The sequence below is a fragment of the Pipistrellus hanaki genome (assembly GCF_964339955.1).
Source record: "Pipistrellus hanaki genome assembly, chromosome: 4".
Taxonomy (NCBI): domain Eukaryota; kingdom Metazoa; phylum Chordata; class Mammalia; order Chiroptera; family Vespertilionidae; genus Pipistrellus; species Pipistrellus hanaki.
The window spans coordinates 52,070,524-52,092,056 of record NC_140506.1 but is presented as its reverse complement, the minus strand read 5'-3'; the positions used below and the strand labels follow the sequence as shown (position 1 = coordinate 52,092,056).

The 21,533-nt window shown below is 38.5% G+C and overlaps 1 protein-coding gene across 1 annotated transcript in view; it reads left to right on the top strand.

Moving 5' to 3' along the window:
- Nucleotides 1-21,533, top strand: part of LOC311621597 (solute carrier organic anion transporter family member 6A1-like) — a 79,558-nt gene that overhangs the window by 24,730 nt on the left and 33,295 nt on the right. Inside the window, exons 5-8 of the mRNA XM_084881794.1 lie at nucleotides 207-300; nucleotides 5,559-5,680; nucleotides 7,373-7,482; nucleotides 15,664-15,808. Coding sequence (XP_084737920.1) covers nucleotides 207-300; nucleotides 5,559-5,680; nucleotides 7,373-7,482; nucleotides 15,664-15,808 — 471 coding nt within the window. The remainder of the gene's footprint in view (nucleotides 1-206; nucleotides 301-5,558; nucleotides 5,681-7,372; nucleotides 7,483-15,663; nucleotides 15,809-21,533) is intronic.

The following is a 21,533-nucleotide window of genomic DNA, read 5'->3' as shown; positions in this document are numbered from 1 at the left end:
GGTCATCTGTGGGGGGGAAAAAATTGTTCAGAAATCACTTCACACACACCCACAAATCCTTATTTGTTCTATTTCTCTAGAGCACCCTGACTAATAAAGTATACTATGAAGCTTTAAGAAGGAATCCATTTTAGTGATGTAACTTTTATTATCTTGTGACAAAGCTTGCTTATATAGTAGTTTGATGTTTAATATTCATTTTATAGGCTTAATGGAAGCTTCAGTAACAATTGGATATGCTTTCGGTCATGCGATAGTAGCACCATTGGTTACCACCCCAGAGAGTAGTATTATTGAAAGGTAAGCCGTTTTCTTTCCTTTTTTTTGCCTACATTATGTAAAGTATTTATTCAATAGACACGTTAGCTTATAAATAGACTATAGGCCCAGTGCACAAATTTGTTCACCCATGGGGTCCCTCATCCTGGCCTGTGATCATGGCCAATCAGGGCCCTCTCACCCAGTCCAGATCAGGGCTGATGGAAGCCAGCCAGCTTGGGAGGAACCATAAGAGGGTTCCAAGGCATGTCCAGCTCACTTGCCCAGTCTCAAGTGACCGGACCCCAGCAGCAAGCTTACCTACTGCTCAGAGCACCTGGCCCCTGGTGGTTAGTGAGCATTATAGCAACTAGTCAAGCAGTTGACCAAATGGTCAACCAATTGATCAGACACTTAGCATATTATACTTTTATTATGTATGATACATTTAATTTTTAATGACCATATTTTTAAAAAATATATGTAAATGTGACTGATATGCATATATATGTACATATAAATACATCTAAAATGTGTATTTTTATGGTACTATTTGATATAGAATATAAAAAACACCACTTAGAATAACAAGCTAACTATCAATAGTAATCCTAATATATTAAAAGCCAGGGGCCATCATGATAGAAACAACCAAATAGTCAACCAAACAACAGGCTGTGTGGGGTGAGCAGGCCGGCAGGGGGGATAGTGAGGGACCACCAAATGACTGAACAGCAGGATGCACGGGGTGACCAGGCTAGTGGGGGGGGGGGGGAGGAGTCGGGGACGACCAGGCTGGTAGAGGGGGGCATTTGAGGGCGACCAAGTAGGCATGGGGGTAATAAGGGGTGATCAGGTAAGTGGGGGTGGGGGTGGCAGTTTGGGGCAATTAGGGGTGATCAGGCTGGCAAGCAAAGGCAGTTAGGGGTGATCAGGCTGGCCAGTGGGGGATTGGGGGGTAGGAGGCAGTTAAGGGCAATCAGGCAGGTGAGCAGTTAGGAGCCAGCAGTCCTGGATTGTGAAAGGGATCTGACTGCCGGTTTAGGCCCAATCCATAGGATCGGGCCCAAACTGGCAGTCGGACATCCCCTGAGGGGTCCCAGATTGGAGATGATGCAGGCTGGGCTGAGGGGATCTCTCTCCCCTTCCCTGTGCACGAATTTCATGCACCGGACCTCTAGTTCTGCATATAATTTTTTTTAAATTGTGGTAAAAAAAAAAATGTAACATAAACTTTATCATCCTAGCCATTTCTTAAATGTACAGTACAGTGTTAACTATATGCACTTAGTTATGCAACAGATATCTAGGTCTTTTTATCTTGCTAAACTGAAAATTTTTATCTGTTGCACAGCAACTTCCCTTTTTTCCCTATCTCCCCAGCCCCTGGCAATCACTATGCTACTTTCTGTTTCTAAGAGTTTGACTACTTTAGATATTTCATATATGTGGAACCATGCAGTATTTGTCTTTTTATGACTAACTTATTTCACTTAGCATAATGTCCTCAAGTTTCATTCATATTGTAGTGTATGACAGAATTTTCTTCTTTATTCATTCTTCTGACAGTGGACATTTAGTTTACTTTCTATTTGTGGCTATTGTGGATAATTCTACAATTTCCATAAGTGTGCAAATATCTCTTTGAGATTCTATTTTCAATCCTTTGTGATATATTCCCAATTTTTCTTTGGCTTGTTTAAAAAAAGTTCCTCACCCAGGGATATGCATGCTTATTAATTTTTTTTTTTTTTTTTTTGAGAGAGAGAGAGAGAGAGAGAGAGAGAGAGAGAGAGAGAGAGACAGACATTAATTGGTTGCCTCTCAACTGCACCCCAATTGGGACCGGTGTAGGCCCTAACCGGGAATTGAACCCAAACTGGAGGACACTCCAACTGAGTCACAACAGCCAGGGGCAGAAATGGAATTTTTAAAAGGAATTTTCATTCTGCTATCCATAGTAGATATACCATTTTATATTCCTACCAGTAGTGCTCAAGGGTTCCAATTTCTCAACATCTTTGCCAACACTGGTTATTTTCTGTTTTGTTTTTTGGTAGTAGCCATCTAATTTCAATTTATTTTTGCCTATAATAGGAGGCATGGGCCAAGATTCTATTTTCTCTCAAAGAAATAGCTAATTGTACTAATGACTTTTTGGATCATTTTCTTTTTTTTCAATTTTTGTTTTTACTGATATTAAATACCATTTTTATCATACTTTACATTTCCCATAAATGTGTTTTTTTCCTTCTCTCTTATTTGTCTAATCCATTTCTGACATTTTTTAAAATTTCTTTATTGATTAAGGTATCACATATTTGTCCTCATCCTCCTATTACCATCCCATACCCCTCCCCACATATGCCCCCAGCCCCCTGTTGTCCATGAGCACTGGTTAGGCTTATATGCATGCATACAAGTCTATTGGTTGATCTCTCCCCCTTTCTCCACCCTCCCCCACCTTCCCTCTGAGGTTTGACAGTCTTATCAATGCTTCCCTGTCTCCAGGTCTGTCTTTATTCATCAGTTTATGTTGTTCACTATTTCCCCTAGATGAGTGAGATCATGTGATATAAAAAATATACTTATAAGAACCAAAAATGAGGCAAGCAATAATGGTTATGCTGGGAGGCAAATGAATCTGTAGTGAGTTTCATTCTGGGCCAACAGTTCTTTTGAGTCCCAATATCAATGCCAGATAGTTCCTTATTTGTACATGTCAGCAATGATATTTCATTTCTGAATGGTAGACAAATGGAGGCAATGCAGGTCTGACCCTTTCTGGTTTGGTCCTGAGCAACCTGCAGTGATGCACAGCTGCTGACTGCTAGTATGGCAAGGTGACGTCAGCATCTTCCATCTCTGGACTGCTTCTCTTCTGTCTTCATGGCTGGAGCAGTCCTGTCAATTCCTCTATGTTGCAGGAATCCACATGGTCTTGGAGTTGTTTTTTGAAAATATACAAACATTTTTGACCAAAAGTTATTAAAGGAATATTTTTAATAAATTTGACTTGGGATCATTTTTCATTTTCTGCCCAAACAATTTTCCTTTGGCTTGTTTTGACACCATGGGTGTCTTGCTCTGTCCTGCCATCCTCCGTCTTATGCTCTCCCCATTAAAAAACAATTTTTTTTTTTTATTGATTTCAGAGAAGGGAGAGGGAGAGAAAGATAGAAACATCAATGATGAAAGAGAATCACTGGTTGCCTCCTGCAAGCCCTACAATGCAACCTGGGCATGTGCACTGACTGGAAATCAAACCTGTGACCTCTTGGTTCATAGGTCTACACTCAACCACTGGCCCACATCGCTGGCTGGACATCTGACATATTTTTCTATTTAATGCCAATACTAAAACATTTTAAATATAACTACTAAATATAACTTGCGTCTCACCAGTGTAGCTCAGAGGTTGAGTGTTGACCTATGGACCAGGAGGTTATGGTTTGATTCTGGTCAGGGCACATGCCTGTGTTTTGATTTGATCCCCAGTAGGGGGCCTACAGAGGCAGCCAATCAATGAGTATCTCTCATCATTTATGTTTCAATCTCTCCTCTCCCTTATTCTCTGAAATCAAGAAAAATATATAAAAATAAATATAACTACTTATATTTAATAACTAAGCTTTATCATATAATTTGCTATTTTGATGAATAAGACTCTACTCATAATTATTCATTAAAAGTCGGGCTGTGTTTGCAAAATTACTTTTCAGATAAATTTAATAATCTCAGGTTATAATCAAAGCATTTTAATTTGAAATACTTGAATTTATGTGTCAAATTGGGAATAACTGTTAACTGACTATGTAAGAATATATAGTATATTGCTCTATTTTCTTTTATTCCCTTCACTAAAGTTTTATGATTTTATTTATTGAAGATATCCTATGAAGTTTATTTCTACTGATTTCATATATTCTGTTAGTGTTGTGCATGGAATCTGGAATCTTTGTACTGTATTATGACATTTACTAATCATTTACTTTTATTAGTAAATTATATTTGATTTTGATATTAATTTCTAAGTTTCTTTTATATCTATTACTTTATTAAATTCTTTGCTTATACTTTGTAGTTTTTTTAAAGTTTATTTTCCTTAATTTTTAGATACTCAGTTATTCACATGAATGTGTATAACTTTTATCATATTATATGCAACATAATGAATATAGTTAGAATATATACTGGGTTCAAAAGTGAATCTAATAAAATTCCTAAAAATTATAAAAATAAGAAAACTTGTACCCCTCTTGACAATCAGGAGTTGAAACGTTCTAGGCATAGCATACTATACAATGGAAATCAAGATTGCAATCCTTTGTCATTGTACTTTGAAATTGGTATCCCTGAGTAATATAGCAATGGATAAGGAGTTGGCCCACATTCTATGAGAGATAAGACCTATAAGCAAGCTACTCATCGTATGTCTGTTGGCAATAAAGTCACCTGTGAGAAACCAGCACCTCCAAAACTGTGGTTCCTGGGGTTGTGGGCATTTCCCCACGATGGCTGGTTGGACAAAGTCTTACTGAAGACAGTGGCTGCTGTGTAGTAATTACTTCCCTAAATCTCCTCCCTAAATTATACAAAATAACTTCACAACTATGAAAATTCTCCACAAGATCATAGTCGCAGTATTGTGGAAGACAAGGAATGCTGAAATTATAATCTGTGATGAAAAAGATAAAATGTTAAAATCCCAACACAGGATCCTTCACACTCCCATCCCACTCTTCCACTGTAAGGCTTTGTGGTTTAGAAAGGTGGAGCAAGAAAAATGACAGGTCCTGAGGTTGATTAGGTATGATCACTAGAAGGTAACTCACTCTTAGTCTGAGAGTTCAGAGAAGGCAATATAAGAAAGAGATTTCATAATAAACGTGATTTAAAGGGTTAATTGTGCAACTTAAAGGGGAGGTTTTCACTAAAGGGCTAGGTACATGATTTAAAGTGGCAAGGCTGATTTAAAAGGAGAGGTGAGATTTAAAGGTAAAGTCTTCCAAATGCTTAGCTTCTGTTGGAGAAGAAAGGTTTAAAAATATTAAAGAATTACTCATCACCACTTGAGTGGACAGGGGAGAAAAAAGAAAGGGAAAAATTTAGGGTCCCACAAGACAAAAGGGAACTCCATAATTGAAAGACTCACAACTATTCATTCTCAGCAAAGAAAACAAAAGGGACAAATTGACAGAAAATGTTTCATTTCTCTCTTTATTTTTCTTTCTCTGTTAGATTGTAGATTGTTTGTAATAAAATACACAAACTTAAATTTTTTTGCTTTTCTCTATTAGAGTTGATGCCGGTTTTTTTAATAAATACTGGTTCGGTACTTGGTGGATTCGCTTTGTTTTTGTCACAGTTATAGCATGGTCTACATCAATAGGATTTTCATGCTTTCCACGGCATATAAAAGGTGATTATACTGATATAATTCATTTAACTAAAGGAGCCTAATGTAGGCTCCTCGTCCCACCCTCACTTCCCCTGTTCCCACCCCCTCATTTCCAGAATATGCTTGTACTACATTTCTCTCTGTCATGGATATACAGAGACATGGGATAGTATTATCAGAACAAATGATGCCTTGTGTGGCCAGATACTATTTTATTTATGTACCAGACTTTCATAAGTGAATATTTTTTTTTGCTCCTTGTCATTTATTTTGAAAAAATGGTTTATATAGAGAGTTTATAAGTTTTCTTAAAGAAATATATCTATTTATCTAGCATCCTATATAATAAAAGGCTAATATGCAAATTTTCCCTTCCACCAGGAGTTCAACTGGGAGTTCCACCAGGGGGAAGGGCTGGCCAGCCAACCACCCACAGTCCCTCCCCAAGACTAGACCCCCCATCAACCAGCTCTCCCACCCCCAATCGGTGCCAGGGCTGGTTGGACCCCACCCATGCACGAATTTGTGCACCAGGCTTCTCATTATTTACCAATAATATATGTACTACCTCATGGAATTGTTGTAATCCTATATAATAAAAGGGTAGTATGCAAATTGACCCTAACGGCAGAATGACTGCTGGACTAGTCACTATGAGGCACATTGATCACTTCTTGGTCGCTTTCCCTGGCTGACAGGCTCCAATGGCCTGATGGCCACCTGAGGTGGAGGCGGGGCCGGCAAGTGGGCAGGAACACCGACCTCTTGGTCCCTTCCCCCAGCTGTCAGGCACTGATCACCCAAAGCAAAGGCGAATGTGGAACCCGGGGGTGGTAGATGGTGGGGGATGGGGCCAGCTTGCAGCTGCTGGAGAAGATGGTCTTGATCGAAGGCCAGGCTTAGGAACCATGACACAGGCCTCTAGTATAAAATAAAAATTATTAAAATTCTTTTAAAAACAGAGAAATAATATATTCTCTTTATGATAGTACATTTTATTGGCACAAAATGTTTTATTAACATTAAAGACTACTATTTTATATTGTAGGACTATACTGTAGAACCTTGCCACATGTGGCTATTTAAATTTTAAATTAAATTAGAAATCCATTTACTCAGTCATAGGAGTGAGTTTCGAGTATTTAATGGCTTAGCTATTGGAAAATTTTCATTATAACAGTATGTTCTTTAGAAGGGCACTGTAGGAAGAATGTACCTTTTAGTTAATTAGATTGACTTTAGCTTGTTCAAAAATAGCTCACTTGGCATTCCAAGACAAACTAGGTTTATTAGGATGTGTGTGTATATGTTTCACATGTGTTTTATTTTTATTATTTTTTAATTTTATTGTTGAAAGTATTATATATGTCCCCCATTTTCTTCCCCATTCCCCCCCACACACACTCATTTCCCAACCCTCACCACCCTATTGTCAGTGTCCAAAGGTAATGCATATATGCATATAAATCTTTGGTTAATCTCTTCCCACCCTTTACTCCCACCTTTTCTTTGAGATTCCTCAGTCTGTTCCAAGTCTGATGCCTCTGGTTCTATTTTATTCATCTGTTTATGTTGTTCATAGATTTCTTGTTCATTTATTTTGATTTTTAGATTTAATTGTTGATAGATATGTATTTATTACCATTTTATTGTTCATATTTTTTTATTCTTACTTGAACATGTCATAAGATTCTTTTGCTTGTTAACATTTAGGTATATCAAGGATAAAATCTGGGAAACACCAAAAGCCTAATTTAATGGACAAAAAGTATAAAGATCAGGAATTTGGAACTAGTATCGGTGATTTATTTGCTTCTATTTGGGTAAAGTAGAACATGCCAATTAAGTTGACTTGTACAATTTTATATGGTGGATTTAAGAAAATAACCAACAAGTGTTCAACTTAAATCTGAGTGAGACTTTTAAAGTCTTAATTAACCTATTCATTTAATGGATAATGGGAAAACAGGACATTACCTAGCAAGCATTGCCAAGAACTTGGCTAATGTCAGAGTCTGGTACCAAGTTTTTTCCTTCTTTTATTTTTTTTAAATATTATTTTGTGTTTATTTTTTCCCTGATGAAATATAAGTATTAACATTATATATCTTTTTATTATGTTTAAATGTCTTAGAACTCTAGAAGTTAACAATATTATTACAAACATCATATTTTATTAAAAATATTTCATCTTAATATCAAATGGAGATGAACTCTGTTTCTATAGGTGAGAAATGAGTTATACAATGCAGGCAGAGTGGGGTGAAAAACACCCAACCTACATTCAACTTGTTTTCCTTTCTGTTCACAACTTTACCCTTTAGTTTGCCTGCAGAATTATCATTCTCACATGTAGTTTTTATCAAGTCATTTCCAATATTACTTGGTAGGTGAATTCCATATTCTTTTTCTTTTTTTTTTTTTTTTACAGAGAGGAAAGGAGAGGGATAGTTAGAAACATTGATGAGAGAGAATCATTGATCAGCTGCCTCTTGCACACCTCCCACTGGAGATGTGCCCGCAACCCAGGTACATGCCCTTGACCGGAATTGAACCCGGGACCTTTCAGTCCCAGGCTGATGCTCTATCCACTGAGCCAAACTGGTTTTGGTGAATTCCATATTCTTTTAATGAGACTTTGAATACCCTTCACAATAGCATCAACTGAATTTTCCTCCATTATTTCAGAATTTTACCCCATCTTCCCCACATTTCAGTCACTTGCTGTTTCATGGATGCATTGGATACTTTAGTAGTTCTGTACCTTTTTAGATGTGAATCTCTCAACTTCAAATGTTCTTCTTTCTCTTCTTCATTGGGACAAAACCTCTTTGTCAATCTTACCTTAATGAGTTTCTCCTTTAATGCTTTAGGTATTTATTAAAAATATAATATAACATAACATGTATATATGGTATAAACATATACATAGTACTTTTTTATTAAATTCATCTAATTTTTCTTAAAATGAATAGCTATGTTGTATAAAATCTTGTTTACTTGTTTTCATTTAAACACAAAAGTTTTTATCTTTTTATCAAATCATGAAACATTTCTAGTAGTGGTTTATATTTTATTTAGATTTTTATGTACTAGTAACTTTAACTTTTACCAAAGTATTTCATATATTTTAACAATATAGAAATAAATTAGGTATAGCTTCTTTTACATTGTTAAAAATGTTTTCAGAAAATTTAAACGTAAATATTTTAAGTCTTTTCTAAGACAAATGTGCAAGAAATAAAACCAAGTCAATTTCAATACCTCTCTCTTGGAAATATAGTGTTTTGATTATTATTAGGATACAAAATTATATATATATATATATATATATATAGAGAGAGAGAGAGAGAGAGAGAGAGAGAGAGAGAGAGAGAGAGAGAGAGACCAATACTACTGAAATGACTGTTCGACCAGTCACCATACAGTGCTAGCATAGATGTATAGACACAGGTAAAGTCTATGAGTGAACTAAGAATGAACAAGACAAATGCTTGCCTTTATGGAGCTTGCACTGTAAGAAGGTTAGGGCAGGGATGAGAATTCAAAATTGCTACCAGCACAGACCTGAGGTGCCACTTCTCAGAGCAGCCAGAAATATACCCAGTTGTGGACTGGGGGCATGACTGAAGGGCTGATGCTAACATGAAGGTGGGGCCGTTCTGGATTTCCCAGAGGAGCCAAGGGCTGCCTAGGAGGTGGAACTTTTGACGCTGAATGACATAGAAACCGACCAATCAGAACCTAATTTGGATGAACTGCAAAGGCAGAACCTATGCTGGGGCTGAGGAGGGGTTTTAAGGGCAACAGCTGTTTGGTGTAAGGTTCATTTTTTAATGACCAGTTTGGCAGTATAGTACATATGGCTGGCTATCAGTCCAGATATAAGGATTAACTTTTGTCTGAAAAGAACATTTCCTTATGCTGAAAAAGGCTTCACCTCTCCTACCCATTTAAGCAATCCTATCTATATAATTTATCTATACTAATAAAAGGGTAATATGCTAATTAGACTGGGTTGATTGGCCATCTTCCAGATGTGTAACTTCCTTCTGGACAAAGCCATGGTGGTGGGGGTCAAGGCAGAGGCAGTTAGGAGTGATCAGGCCAGGGAGGGGGGGGGCAATATCAGGCTGGCAGGGGAGGGCAGTTGGGAGCATTAGGCAGACAGGCAGGTGAGTGGTTAGGAACCAGTGGTCCTGGATTATAAGAGGGATGTCTGACTACCGGTTTAGGTGGGATGGGGCCTAAAACGGCAGTCAGACATCCCCAGGCCGGGGGGGGGGGGGGGGGGGGCGTGGTCCCAATTAGAGGGTGCAGGCTGGGCTGAGGGACCCCCTCCCCATGCACAAATTTCATGCACTGGCTTCTACAATAGTTAATAATAATAATAATAATAATAATAATAATAACAACAATAACAACAACAACAATAATGCCTTATTAACTGTCTTAGACTTCTGACTGGAACTTGTCTGGTTAGACAAGTAGAAGATATCTTAATTCTTTTAAAATTTTCTTAGAAGGTGTTACTTCTAAAATATTATAGTGAGCAGTTTGGAAAATCTTCACTTCCAAAACACAGTGGATGAAATTGGCAAATTTTTCAACAATTATTTAAAAACCCTGGAAGTTAGGACTATACTTTGAGGATCACTGACCTAATTTATCAAAAATCTTCCTACTGAACCTTAATTATGAAAGCACAAGTACAGAGCAGATTCTGCATATGTCATTGGCTTGTACTTTTAGTGCATGATAAGTGCCTGTCCCAGGAAGAAGAAAAGTTAGGAAAACCACAAATAATCTTGTGCTATTCCTAACACAACTATTGCCAAAGTTGGACAAGAGCAAAACATTCATTTCAAGTGAGATTGATTTGCTTTAAACCCATCTGGACTTTATGTAAATAATAATTTGAGAAGTTTTTACAGTACTTTCAGTTTACCAGGTAAGAATTGGTATGCAGATTAAATGGGATAACTTAAAAACGATAAACTGAATAACTTGTTACTCTTTTAAAAAGTTTTATTTTATTACAACCTGGTAGAACCATACCCATCTAATTGCTAAAATAGAATTAGTTAAGAATTTTTAGACATATGGGTGCTCCCTTATTGGTAACCAACTGCTTTTCTTTTGCTGCTTTTAAGATTCTCTCTTTGTCTTTTGCCCTTGGCATTTTAATTATGATGTGTCTTGGTGTGGTCCTCTTTGGATTTTTCTTGTTTGGGGTTCTGTGCGCTTCCTGGACTTGTAATTCTATTTCTTTCACCAGGTGGGGGAAGTTTTCTGACATTATTTCTTCAAATAGGTTTTCAGTATCTTGCACTCTCTCTTCTTCTGGCACCCCCATAATTCTGATGTTGGTATGCTTGAAGTTGTCTCAGAGGCTCCTTACACTATCTTCAACTTTCTGGATTCTCTTTTCTTCTTGTTTCTCTAGAGGAGTGTCCTTTGCCTCTTTGTATTCCAAATCTTTGACTTGATTCTTGCATTCCTCTAGTCTGCTATGGGGTCTCTGTATATTTTTTTTTATTTCAGTCAGTGTATGTTTAATTTCTAGTTGGTCCTGTTTCATATCCTTGAGGGTCTTATTAAATTTATTGGCCTTTTCTAGGAAATTCTTGAAAAACCTTATAACCGTGGTTTTGAACTCTATATCCAGTCTTTTGTTCTCCTCCATCTCTTTCATTTGAGATCTCTTTCCTTGTCTCAGCATTTTTGCTGCTTCCCTGAGTTGGTAGGATGGCTTTGCGTATTTGGTGTCCTATATGGCCCAGTGGCTCAGTCTCCCCAGTTACCTGAGGAAGACACTCTTGGTGCTCCCCTTTGTGTACTACATGTACAGCCTTATTGTAGGTAAGTCTTGATTGTTGTTTGTATCACTGGGAGGAATTGACCTCCAGGCCAATTGAATGTGAGTATTAGCTGTGTCTACTCCAGGATACCTTCTGTATTGGAGACAGTCTTATAGGATCAGACTTACAAAATTGCAAAAGCCTCTGTGCTCAGCTTGGATGGAGCAGAGTCTCAGGGCTGAGCTGACAGTCTTGGCTTCCTGTCAGCTCTGCCCTTGTGCACTTGCCTCAGACCTCTGCCTTCCACGGCTCCCCTGAGTTTACACCTGACAGCCCAGATTTCCTGTCAAGAGCATGGGTGCCCCAGGGGCTCGCCCAGAATTGAGTCTCTGTTGTCTGGAGCTACCGATTCCTTCTCCTATGGAGAGGCCACTGCAACCTCCATGGTCAGACCTCTCTGTGTGCACTCACTCACGTGCATCTGTAGACCCTGCCCGCTGCAGCTCCTGGCTCCCTCGAGTCTCCCAGTCTCTGAGTCTCTGGGTGCCTTTCTCTACAGTCCAGATTCCACCCGTATGAGCCTGGGTCCATGGGATTTGGGCCGGGGCTGGGATTCAGTGCATTTGGGGGCTTCCTTTCCCCTCCCGCCAGCCGGTCACTCTGCCGCCCTTCCTCTCTGCAAGCGTGCATCTCCCTAACTCAGCGCTTTGTGGCTCCCCTGATTCGTGATCCTCTCTCCTTCTCTCTTGTTGTAGATTTCCCACTCACCCAGCTTTCCTGTGGTTTTGGATGATGTCCATTCTATCTTTTAGTTGTTGTTTTGAAATTGAGTGAGGCAGCAGCTTAGGTGCTTACCTAGGCTGCCATCTTGGTTTCTCTGGAAGGCGCATTCTTGCACAAATCTTTGTGCATTGGGCCTCTAGTAATAATAATAAATGACTGTGTTACTGGTTTATGTATTTACTATACTTTTTATTTATTATTATTTTTGAGTGTACTCAATTTACTTATAAAATAGTTTGCTGATAAACAATATGTCATGTTATACAGCAGCCTTATATGTCTTGTGTTTACATCATCTTTTTCTTTTCCTTGTTTTTGTTTTGTTAATCGTCACCCAAGGATATATTTTTTTTAATTTTTTAAATTAATTAATTTATTTATTTATTTACATATTTTATTGATTTTTTTTTGCCCCCCTCCCTCCCTCCCACACATCCCTTTCCTCCCCAGAGTTTTATGTCCATTCGTTGTACTTATATGCATGTATACAAGTCCTTCGGTTGATCTATTGATATTATCTCCCCCAGATCCAAGGATATTTTAAATTGATATTTAGAAAGAGTGGAAAGGAAGGAGGAAGGGGAAGAGAGAGAGAAAAATATCCATGTGAAAGTGATATATCAATTGGTTGCCTTCCACATGCACCCCTACTAGGGCTGGGGATTGAATCTGCAACCCAGATACATGCTCATGACTGGGAATCAAACCCACAACCCCTTGGTGCATGGATGACTCTATAATCAGTGAGTACACCAGCCAGGGTCACCTCATTTTCTTATTGCCTCATTTTATCTTGTTTTCAATTAAGTCTTGTGTTGTTTTGCATAGGTTTTGGCCTAAGAGCAATTGGCTATACCATACAGTTTAAGTATGTGGTAGACTATACAACCTTGGTTTTTATAAATGCACTCTATGATTTCACACAATGACCAAATCCCTTAATGACCAATTAGAACATGTCCACATATTTAAGTGACCCATGTCTGTACTTGCTTTGTTGAAACAGTGAGAAAGAACTTTTCATGTTCAATGCCTCTTCATGGCGGGGGGGCGGGGGGGGGCGGGTAGGGGTGGGAATGGTAAATCTGAAAAAGGATGTGGAATCAGAAATATTTCTCTGGTGAATTTTAAAAAGTATAGCTATTAAAGGAAGAAAATGAAAGTCTCCTACATTATATTGGGAGTGTAAGCTAATACAGTATGGAGAAAGAATCTGCAGATAATGGAATGAAGTATAACAAATTCTAGTCACCTAGAAATTTCTTCTGGGATATATTCTTTTCTAAACACTTTCTCCTAGGCCCTTAAGGGCTCATGCATAGGGATGTTTAATGTAGCCTTGTTTGTAACAGTAGGATGTTGAAATCAGCCTAAGAATTTAACCCTATGGGAGTAGATAAATATGGTGGAATTATACTATGTAAAGCACTCAGAAGACAAATTAGATGAATACACAGAATATGTTAAATTTTAAAATACAGTGTTTAGGGCCAGAAAAAGAATTTTTAAGTTAATTTTAAAATATGAAAACATAAAACAACCAGTAAATATTTTCCAAAATATATACATATGAAAGAAATACAGAAATTAGTTTGAGAATTAATATTTTAATGTAATTTACAGTCATGTCTTTTTAAATTGGTTTTAGAGAGGAAGGGAAAGGAATAAAGAAATAGAAACATCAATGATGAGAGAGAATCATTAATTGGCTGCCTCCTGCATGCCCCCCCCCACTGGGGATTGAACCTGCAACCTGGGCATGTGCCCTGACCAAGAATCAAACTATGATCTCCTGCTTCATAGGTTGATTCTCAACCACTGAAAAACACCAGACAGGCACATACAGAGTTAATCACTCTGAATAGTATCTATCCTATCTAATAAAGAGCTACTATGCTAATTAGACCAAATAGCAAAATGACCATCCGGACATCCTTCCAGACAACCATCTGGACAACCTTCCAGAAGAAGCCAGGGCTGCGAGGGCTGAGCCCCTTGCATGAATTTTGTGCATTGGGCTTATAGTCTACACTAATAAAAGCATAATATGCTAATTAGACTGGACAGCTGAATAACCTTTTAAATGTCCTTCCGGACAAGCTTCTGGATGAAGCTGGGGCTGCCAGGGCTGAGGCAGACCACCGAAGCTGTGAGGGCTGAACCCCTGGCACAAATTTCATTCATCAGGCCTTTAGTCTATAATAATAAAAGCATAATATGCTAATTAGCCAAACCACCTTCCAGATGTCATTCCAGATGAAATCGTGGTGGGGGCTGAGGCAGAGGTGCTTAGGGGTAATCAGGCAGGCAGGCAAGCAGAATGGTTAGGGGCAATTAGGCAGACAGGTGAGTGGTTAGGAGCCAGGGATCCTGGATTGTGAGAGGGATGTCTAACTGCTGGTTTAGGCTCAGTCCCTGTAGGATCAGGCATAAACTGGCAGTCAGATATCACCCGATGGGTCCTGGATTGTGTGAGGGTGCAGGTTGGGCTGAGGGATTTTGTGCACCAGGCCTCTAGTTATCAATAAAACTAGTAATCACAAGTTTTATTTATGGAGATGTTATAGAGAGAAAGGAACCCTCAGTCAGACAGCCTTAGCATTACCTTGGAGGCAGGAGAGGCTCCCACCACCACCGCTGTGCTCGCCAGCCATGAGCCCAACTTCGGGCTGAGTGGCTCCTGCATTGGGTGTCTGCCTCCTGGTGGTCAGTACACATCATAGAGACCGGTTGTTCCACTAACTGGTTGATTTGCATATTAGCCTTTTATTATATAGGATAATCATTCTAATGAGTGTGAGGTGGTATCTCATTGTAGTTTTGATTTTCATTTCCTAACAGCTAGTGAAGTTGAGCATATTTTTATATATCTGTTGGCCATTTGTATGTCTCCTTAGAGGAAGTTTCTGTTCAAGTCCTCTGCCCATTTTTTAATGGGATAAAAGCAGAATTTAAATGACTCTACTCTTTAGTATATGGAATTTCCTGGATTAAAATATTATAGATTCTTGACTTCAATCCTAGTGATTTTCCCTTAGTGCTGCTTAATTTTTCTTTGTCTATTTTTAGAAAATGAAAATATTTGCTAAGAAAAAAAAATAAAGTTAAGAGAAATTTTAATTTCCCTGGTTATCGATATTTATAATTTTTCTCAATCTTTCTGGCAAACTGTAGAGCCACAAGTAAAAATTACAGGCAGTATAGAGATCAAATTACAAATAAAAATGGTTCAAACACTACATGTCTTTCATGTTATGTGTAGATTGGTGAATTGTAAATTTCTGTTCAATTTGTATTTTTATATTTCAATTTGCATTAGGAAAGGTTAAATTTTTGTGGATTGGTTATTAACATATGAATGGAATATTGATTCTTTAGCTAACAAAATAAAATAATCCATATGTAACATTTCTATTTCAGATTCTGTTAAAGACTCCAATGTTTGTATGTCTAGCTATGACCAAAGCTTCAGAATCTTTACTTCAAATTGGAGCTATTCAATATTTGCCTAAATATTTAGAAAATCAATTTATATTAACACCTAGTCAGGCAACTACACTTTCAGGTAACTTTTATGCTCATTGTAATTAATTTGAAAATTTTTATGTAAAATTTTTATATGGTACTTATAAAATATTTCAAAAAGGGGAAAGTAGAGGAGTAATAGTGTTTGCTAAGATTTTAAATACCTAAATACCGTTTGCTCAAATTTTTAAAAATGATCACTTTGACGTCAATGCATCAGCATTCCTTAACATATAAAATTTTGTAAGACTTCTGCACCCTTCCCTTATCCCATAGATTTTCCTCCCTCCCCATAGGTAACCACTCTCCTAAAGTTAGAGTGTATCCTTTCCCCACGTTTGTTTATTTTCAGTGCCCATATCCCTATCCATATAAAATCTATTTCTAATATTCATGTATCATTTTGTACATATTCTTCTGTTACTGTCATTGAAATTATGTTGATTGGATTTATGTTGACCTCTGTCTATTTAATGCATTTTAATTGTTCTATAGGAATTTATTTTATGAATTTACCACTGTTTATCTATCCATTGTCATACTAATGGACATGAAATTGCCTCCAACCTTTTCTCTCTTTCAAACAGTACACTAGCACTAGGCTTGCATAAGTTTTCTCGTGCCCATTTGTAAAAGTTGACAAGCTTTTGGGTTCAGTTATTGAAGGGTAATTGCTACTGCGTATATCTTCAGTTTACTGGCTACTGACAATTGGTTCTCCAAAAGAGGAATTAAATGTTTTCAGGTACCAGCATTAATGATGAAGTGGCAAATGTAATCATTTATTTTATGCTGTAAAAAAGTCAAGGATGCATGCTATAACTACTAGGTAACCAATAGAAGGAGGGTAAAAAGTATACCAATTCGGGGATTTTTTTATTAATAGTAAAAGAAACAAGAAAGCAAAGAACATAAAACATGTGGGCCAAATAAAAAACAAACATTAAGATGTGAGACAACACTATCAGCCTATTATTGAGTAGATTTTGTGATCAAGGGCGTGGCATTGTCAGACTGCAAATAATATAAAAACCAAAAACATGGTACAGTTTTCAAGAGTCATAATGATAACTTTTCAAATGAGTATCTACGTTATTTGCCAGCATGATTCATCTAATTAATAGAGATTGAGACTAAATCCATTCAGCACTTGTTTCATACAGTATTCGATTAAAGCTGATCTCAACAAGGACTCTAAGCAACAGGATAAGGCTACCTGCCATATCAGCCTTAACCATGCTGGCAAGGTCCTGTATTCAGCCAGCTAAATAAATATACTGGCCTTCAGGGTCTACCTTAGGAAACAATATGGATTTCTCTGTAAGTTTCTGTATTGACCTTTCCTCTTAGCCTGAGGTGTTAATCCAGGTTTAACAGAATGTATTAGCTAGTGCATATATTTTACCTTGGCCTGCAAGGATGAAGTTTTGGGCAATTCCATTACCACAAATAACAATGCTGATGAGTGACAGTCTGACCAGAGTGCTTTCAAGGGATGAGGTGGAGTCATTGATTAGTTCAACTAAACCAGAGACAAATTTTGTAGAACCTTTTCTTTTTCTTTTCTTCTTCTTTTTTTTTTTTAAACAAATCTTTATTGTTCATATTATTACAAAGTTTCTCATTTTTACCCTCTGTCTGCCCTTTCCCCACCCCTCATTGTCCTCATCCATAGGTGCACAGTTTATGTTCAGTCTCTTCCCCCACCCCCCCCCCCACTCCCCTTTTCTCCGAGAATTGTCAGTCCACTCCCCTTCCATACCTCTAATTCTATTATATTCAACAGTTAATAGCTGAAACCGGTTTGGCTCAGTGGTAGAGCCCTGGTCTGCAGACTGAAAGGTCCCAGGTTTGATTCTGGTCAAGGGCATGTACATTGGTTGTGGGCACATCCCCGGTGGGGGATGTGCAAGAGGCAGCTGGTCAATGTTTCTTTCTCATTGACGTTTCTAGCTCTCTATCTCTCTCCCTTCCTCCTCTCTGTAAAATATCAATAAAATATATTTTTTTAAAAACAAACAGTTAATATTGTTCATCAGGTTTTTTAATTCCCTTGGTCTTTAGATTCACTTGTTGATAGTTACATATTTGCTGTTCATAATTTTTATCTTTTATTTTTTTCCTCTTCCTAAAGAACCCCCTTCAGCAATTCTTATAATTCTGGTTTGGTGTTGATGAACTCCTTTAGCTTCTTTTTATTTGTGAAGCTCTTTATCTGGTCTTCGATTCTGAGTGCTAGCTTTGCTGCGTAGAGTATTTTTGGATGTAGGTTCTTGTTATTTATCACCTTGAATATTTCTTGCCATTCCCATCTGGCCTGCATGGTTTTTGTTTAGAAATCAGCTGACAATTGTATGGGTGCTCCTTTATATGTAACTACCTGTTTCTCTCTTGCTGCTTTTAATATTCTCTCTTTGTCCTTTGCTCTTGGAATTTTAATTATGATGTGTCTTGGTGTGGTCCTCTTTGGATTCCTTTTGTTTGGAGTTCTGTGCATTTCCTGGACTTGTAGATCTAATTCTTTCACCAGGTGGGGGAAGTTTTCTGTCACTATTTCTTTCAGTATGTTTTCGGTATCTTGCTCTCTCTCTTCTTCTGGGACCCCAATAATTCTAACGTTGGTTCATTTGAAGTTGTCCCAGAGGTTTCTTACATTATCTTCAACTTTCTGGATTCTCCTGTCTTCTTGCTTCTGTGGAGGAGTATCTTCTGGCTCTTTATGTTCCAAATCTTTAACTTGATTCTTGCGATCTTCAATTCTGTTTTAGGATTCTGTATAATATTTTTTATTTCAGACAATATATTCTTTATTTCTTGTTGATCCCATATTATTTCTTGTTGATTCCTTATTATTTCTTGTTAATCCTTTATTATTTCTAGTTGATCCCTTTTCATATCTTCAAGGTCTTATCGACCTTTCCGTTCTCTGGGTACAATGTGCATGCCTCCAGGACTTCCTTTCGCTGCTCCCCTGGGTTTCTGCCTTACACCCTGGGCTCCCTTTATATGAGCCTGGGTCCCCAGGGTCTGGCCTAGAACTGGGGTTCAGTGCAGTCGGAACTGGGGCTCAGCACAGTCCAGAGCTTTTGTCTCCTTCCCACTAGGGCAATTTACCAGCAGAGTCAACAGTCCATCCTCTGCGTGTAATGTGCGCGCCTCCAGGGGCTCTGCCTTTGGCCGCTCTCCTGAGATTCCGCCTAACAGCCTAGGCTCCCTCTGTATGAGCCTGGGTCCCCAGAGTCTGGCCTACAACTGGGGTTCAATGCTGTTGGATCTGGGGTTCAGCACAGTCCAGAGCTTTTATCTCCTTCCCGCTAGGGAACTCCAGCCAGGCACTCAGCCTCCCCCTCCTCTCCGGCTCCGTTCTCTCCTCACGCGCGCAATGTGTCTCTGTACCTTAGGCTTTTACAGCTCTTCTGATTTTTCTTCTGGTTTTCTCTTTCCTTCTTGTTGTAGAATTTCCAGTCAGTCGACTTTCCTCTATTTCTGGGTAATATCCATTTTATATTTTAGTTGTATTTTATTGAAATTGTGTGAGGCTGCAGTTAGGTGTTACCTATGCTGCCATCTTGGATTCTCCTATAGAACCTTTTCTAATTTGATTAATCTTATTGTAGAGATAACTGTTAAGTGCATGTAAATAATGTTTCAGTAATCTCTCCAAAAAGCTCCCCTGAGTAACTAAGAGGAATTTTATTTTAGAGAGATTTCTATTGTCTTCTGAGGGCTGTATGATTTGTTGGAGGTGTTTCTTTAAGAACTTACAAGTCTCTTATGAACATGCCTGTCTCTTAAATATTATCATTTCCAGTTGACAAATAAGGCTTGTCAAATAGTTAGTTATGAATCTGAGTTGGTCTACCCCAAAATTGAGAATATCAAAGCTTCTGTTGTTAGGGCTTAAGTTTTGACAGAAAACCAATAGTAAACCGAGAGTTGTTTTTCAAATGTAGAGGTTTCAGGGAGTTAATGAGTCCTATACCCTAAGAGACACTTTTGAGTGGAGGCTACCTCCCTTTTCCAAAGGCTTCAACACAAAATCATCAGTCATGGGGACCTGCGGATCAAATGGGTCAGTAGGTTTGTGCTACCTCAAAGTAGGGAGTGTGTGAGAGCTTGCTTATTAGCTTCCAATGTAGGTCTTCAGATTACACTCCCTGTGGGTTAGCTGATATAAAAGACCAAGTAGAATGCCCAAGTGAGTCATATATGTCTCCAATACTCAGGGTCCAAAGTGATGCCAGGCTACCTTTTGGTTGCGGGGAAGGGAGACAATTGCTTTTCCTAAACTGCCAGAGGTATTGGATATTATGAATCTCTCTTAGTTTTTTGGGCATCATCAGTTACCCTTGCTGATGAAGGTGTGATAACACCAAAGTCATAGCCATTGAGTCTGTGGTTTCTGACCCTCCGGCCAACTGAATGTCATCTATCATTGAACGTTTTGGGCATCAGAGGGTAGTAGTAGTGACAATAAATGCTTGAGGTAAATGGCAGAAGAGTTTAGGTATCCCTGAGGGAGTACTGAGAATGCATAATTGTGGCCTTGCAGCATGAATGAAAATTGGTCTGTGTCTTTGGTTGCTAAGATAGCCCACCTATTGCCATTTCACCTTAACAAGCAATTACGCACTCCACTCCATAACCAAACAAACAAATTAGCTAAACTTCTGATTGTTCACAAGTTTGTGTCCACAGTGTTTATAAAATTCCCACTTTCACACTCAGTGTGGTTGCACACCTTCGTAACTGTTGTCTGAAGTTAGGAGGAGTCCTCTGTCCAGCCGGGATGTATCTTAGTAATAGTTGTTACCATGGGCAAATCTGAGGCCAATGATCAGATTGGTGAGGAAGTCCTTTTGCCCAGAGGAGAGTTAATTCCTACCATGGCACTTTCTTTGGTGCTATCTTTTTAAGTCTACTTCAGCATGCAGCTACCGTCCCAATTCTTTATCACTAATAGGCAATAATCAGCATGTTCACTACTGATTCCCAGTACTTCTGTAAAGTCCTATTACTTGGTCTATGAGACTATCATTCTTCATCTCTCATAAAGCCATATCTCTGTCAGCATCCCATCTTTGTCACCGTAAGTGCTAAGATCTGTTAAGGGTTTGAGTTTTACTCTCTTTAAAAGCTAACAAGTTAGTCTGTTATAATGTCATAGATGCTAACAGAAGACCTAAGACTCCTTCGTCAGAGATGAAGGGAAGTTTGTGACTTACAGCAATAGCAATAGCTGGAGTCTCTCTCTCTCTCTCTCTCTCTCTCTCTCTCTTTCTCTCTCTCTCTCTCTCTCTCTCTCTCTCTCTCTCTCTCCCTCCCTCCCTCCCTCCCTCCCTCCCTCCCTTCCTCCCTCCCTCTGTCTCTTTGTGTGTGTGTGTGTGTGAGTTTTCTGAGCCCCAACCCCACAGGATGATGTGAAGGAGAGCCAGTGATACCTGCACGCACATGGGTTGCATTACAGGAGTGGATTGCACTACATTCCCTGAGCTTAGGGAACCCAAATACTTTATAATGGATAGTAATCATGCATGCCTTTTGATCCAGAGGGAAATGTTAACTTTTATTATATCCAATAAAAGCACACTTGTCTTTTCTTAGTTCCAGAGGGGACGCTACCTCTGTCTTCCAAAAACTGGAAGCAACCCTGCCTTCACTCTGGAGGAGGACATTACCTCTATTATCCAAGGCTGTTCGCTGTACAAAGATCTTTGAAATGACAGAACAAACAGTAGTCAGTGCTTCTGTTTGCAGGGTATACA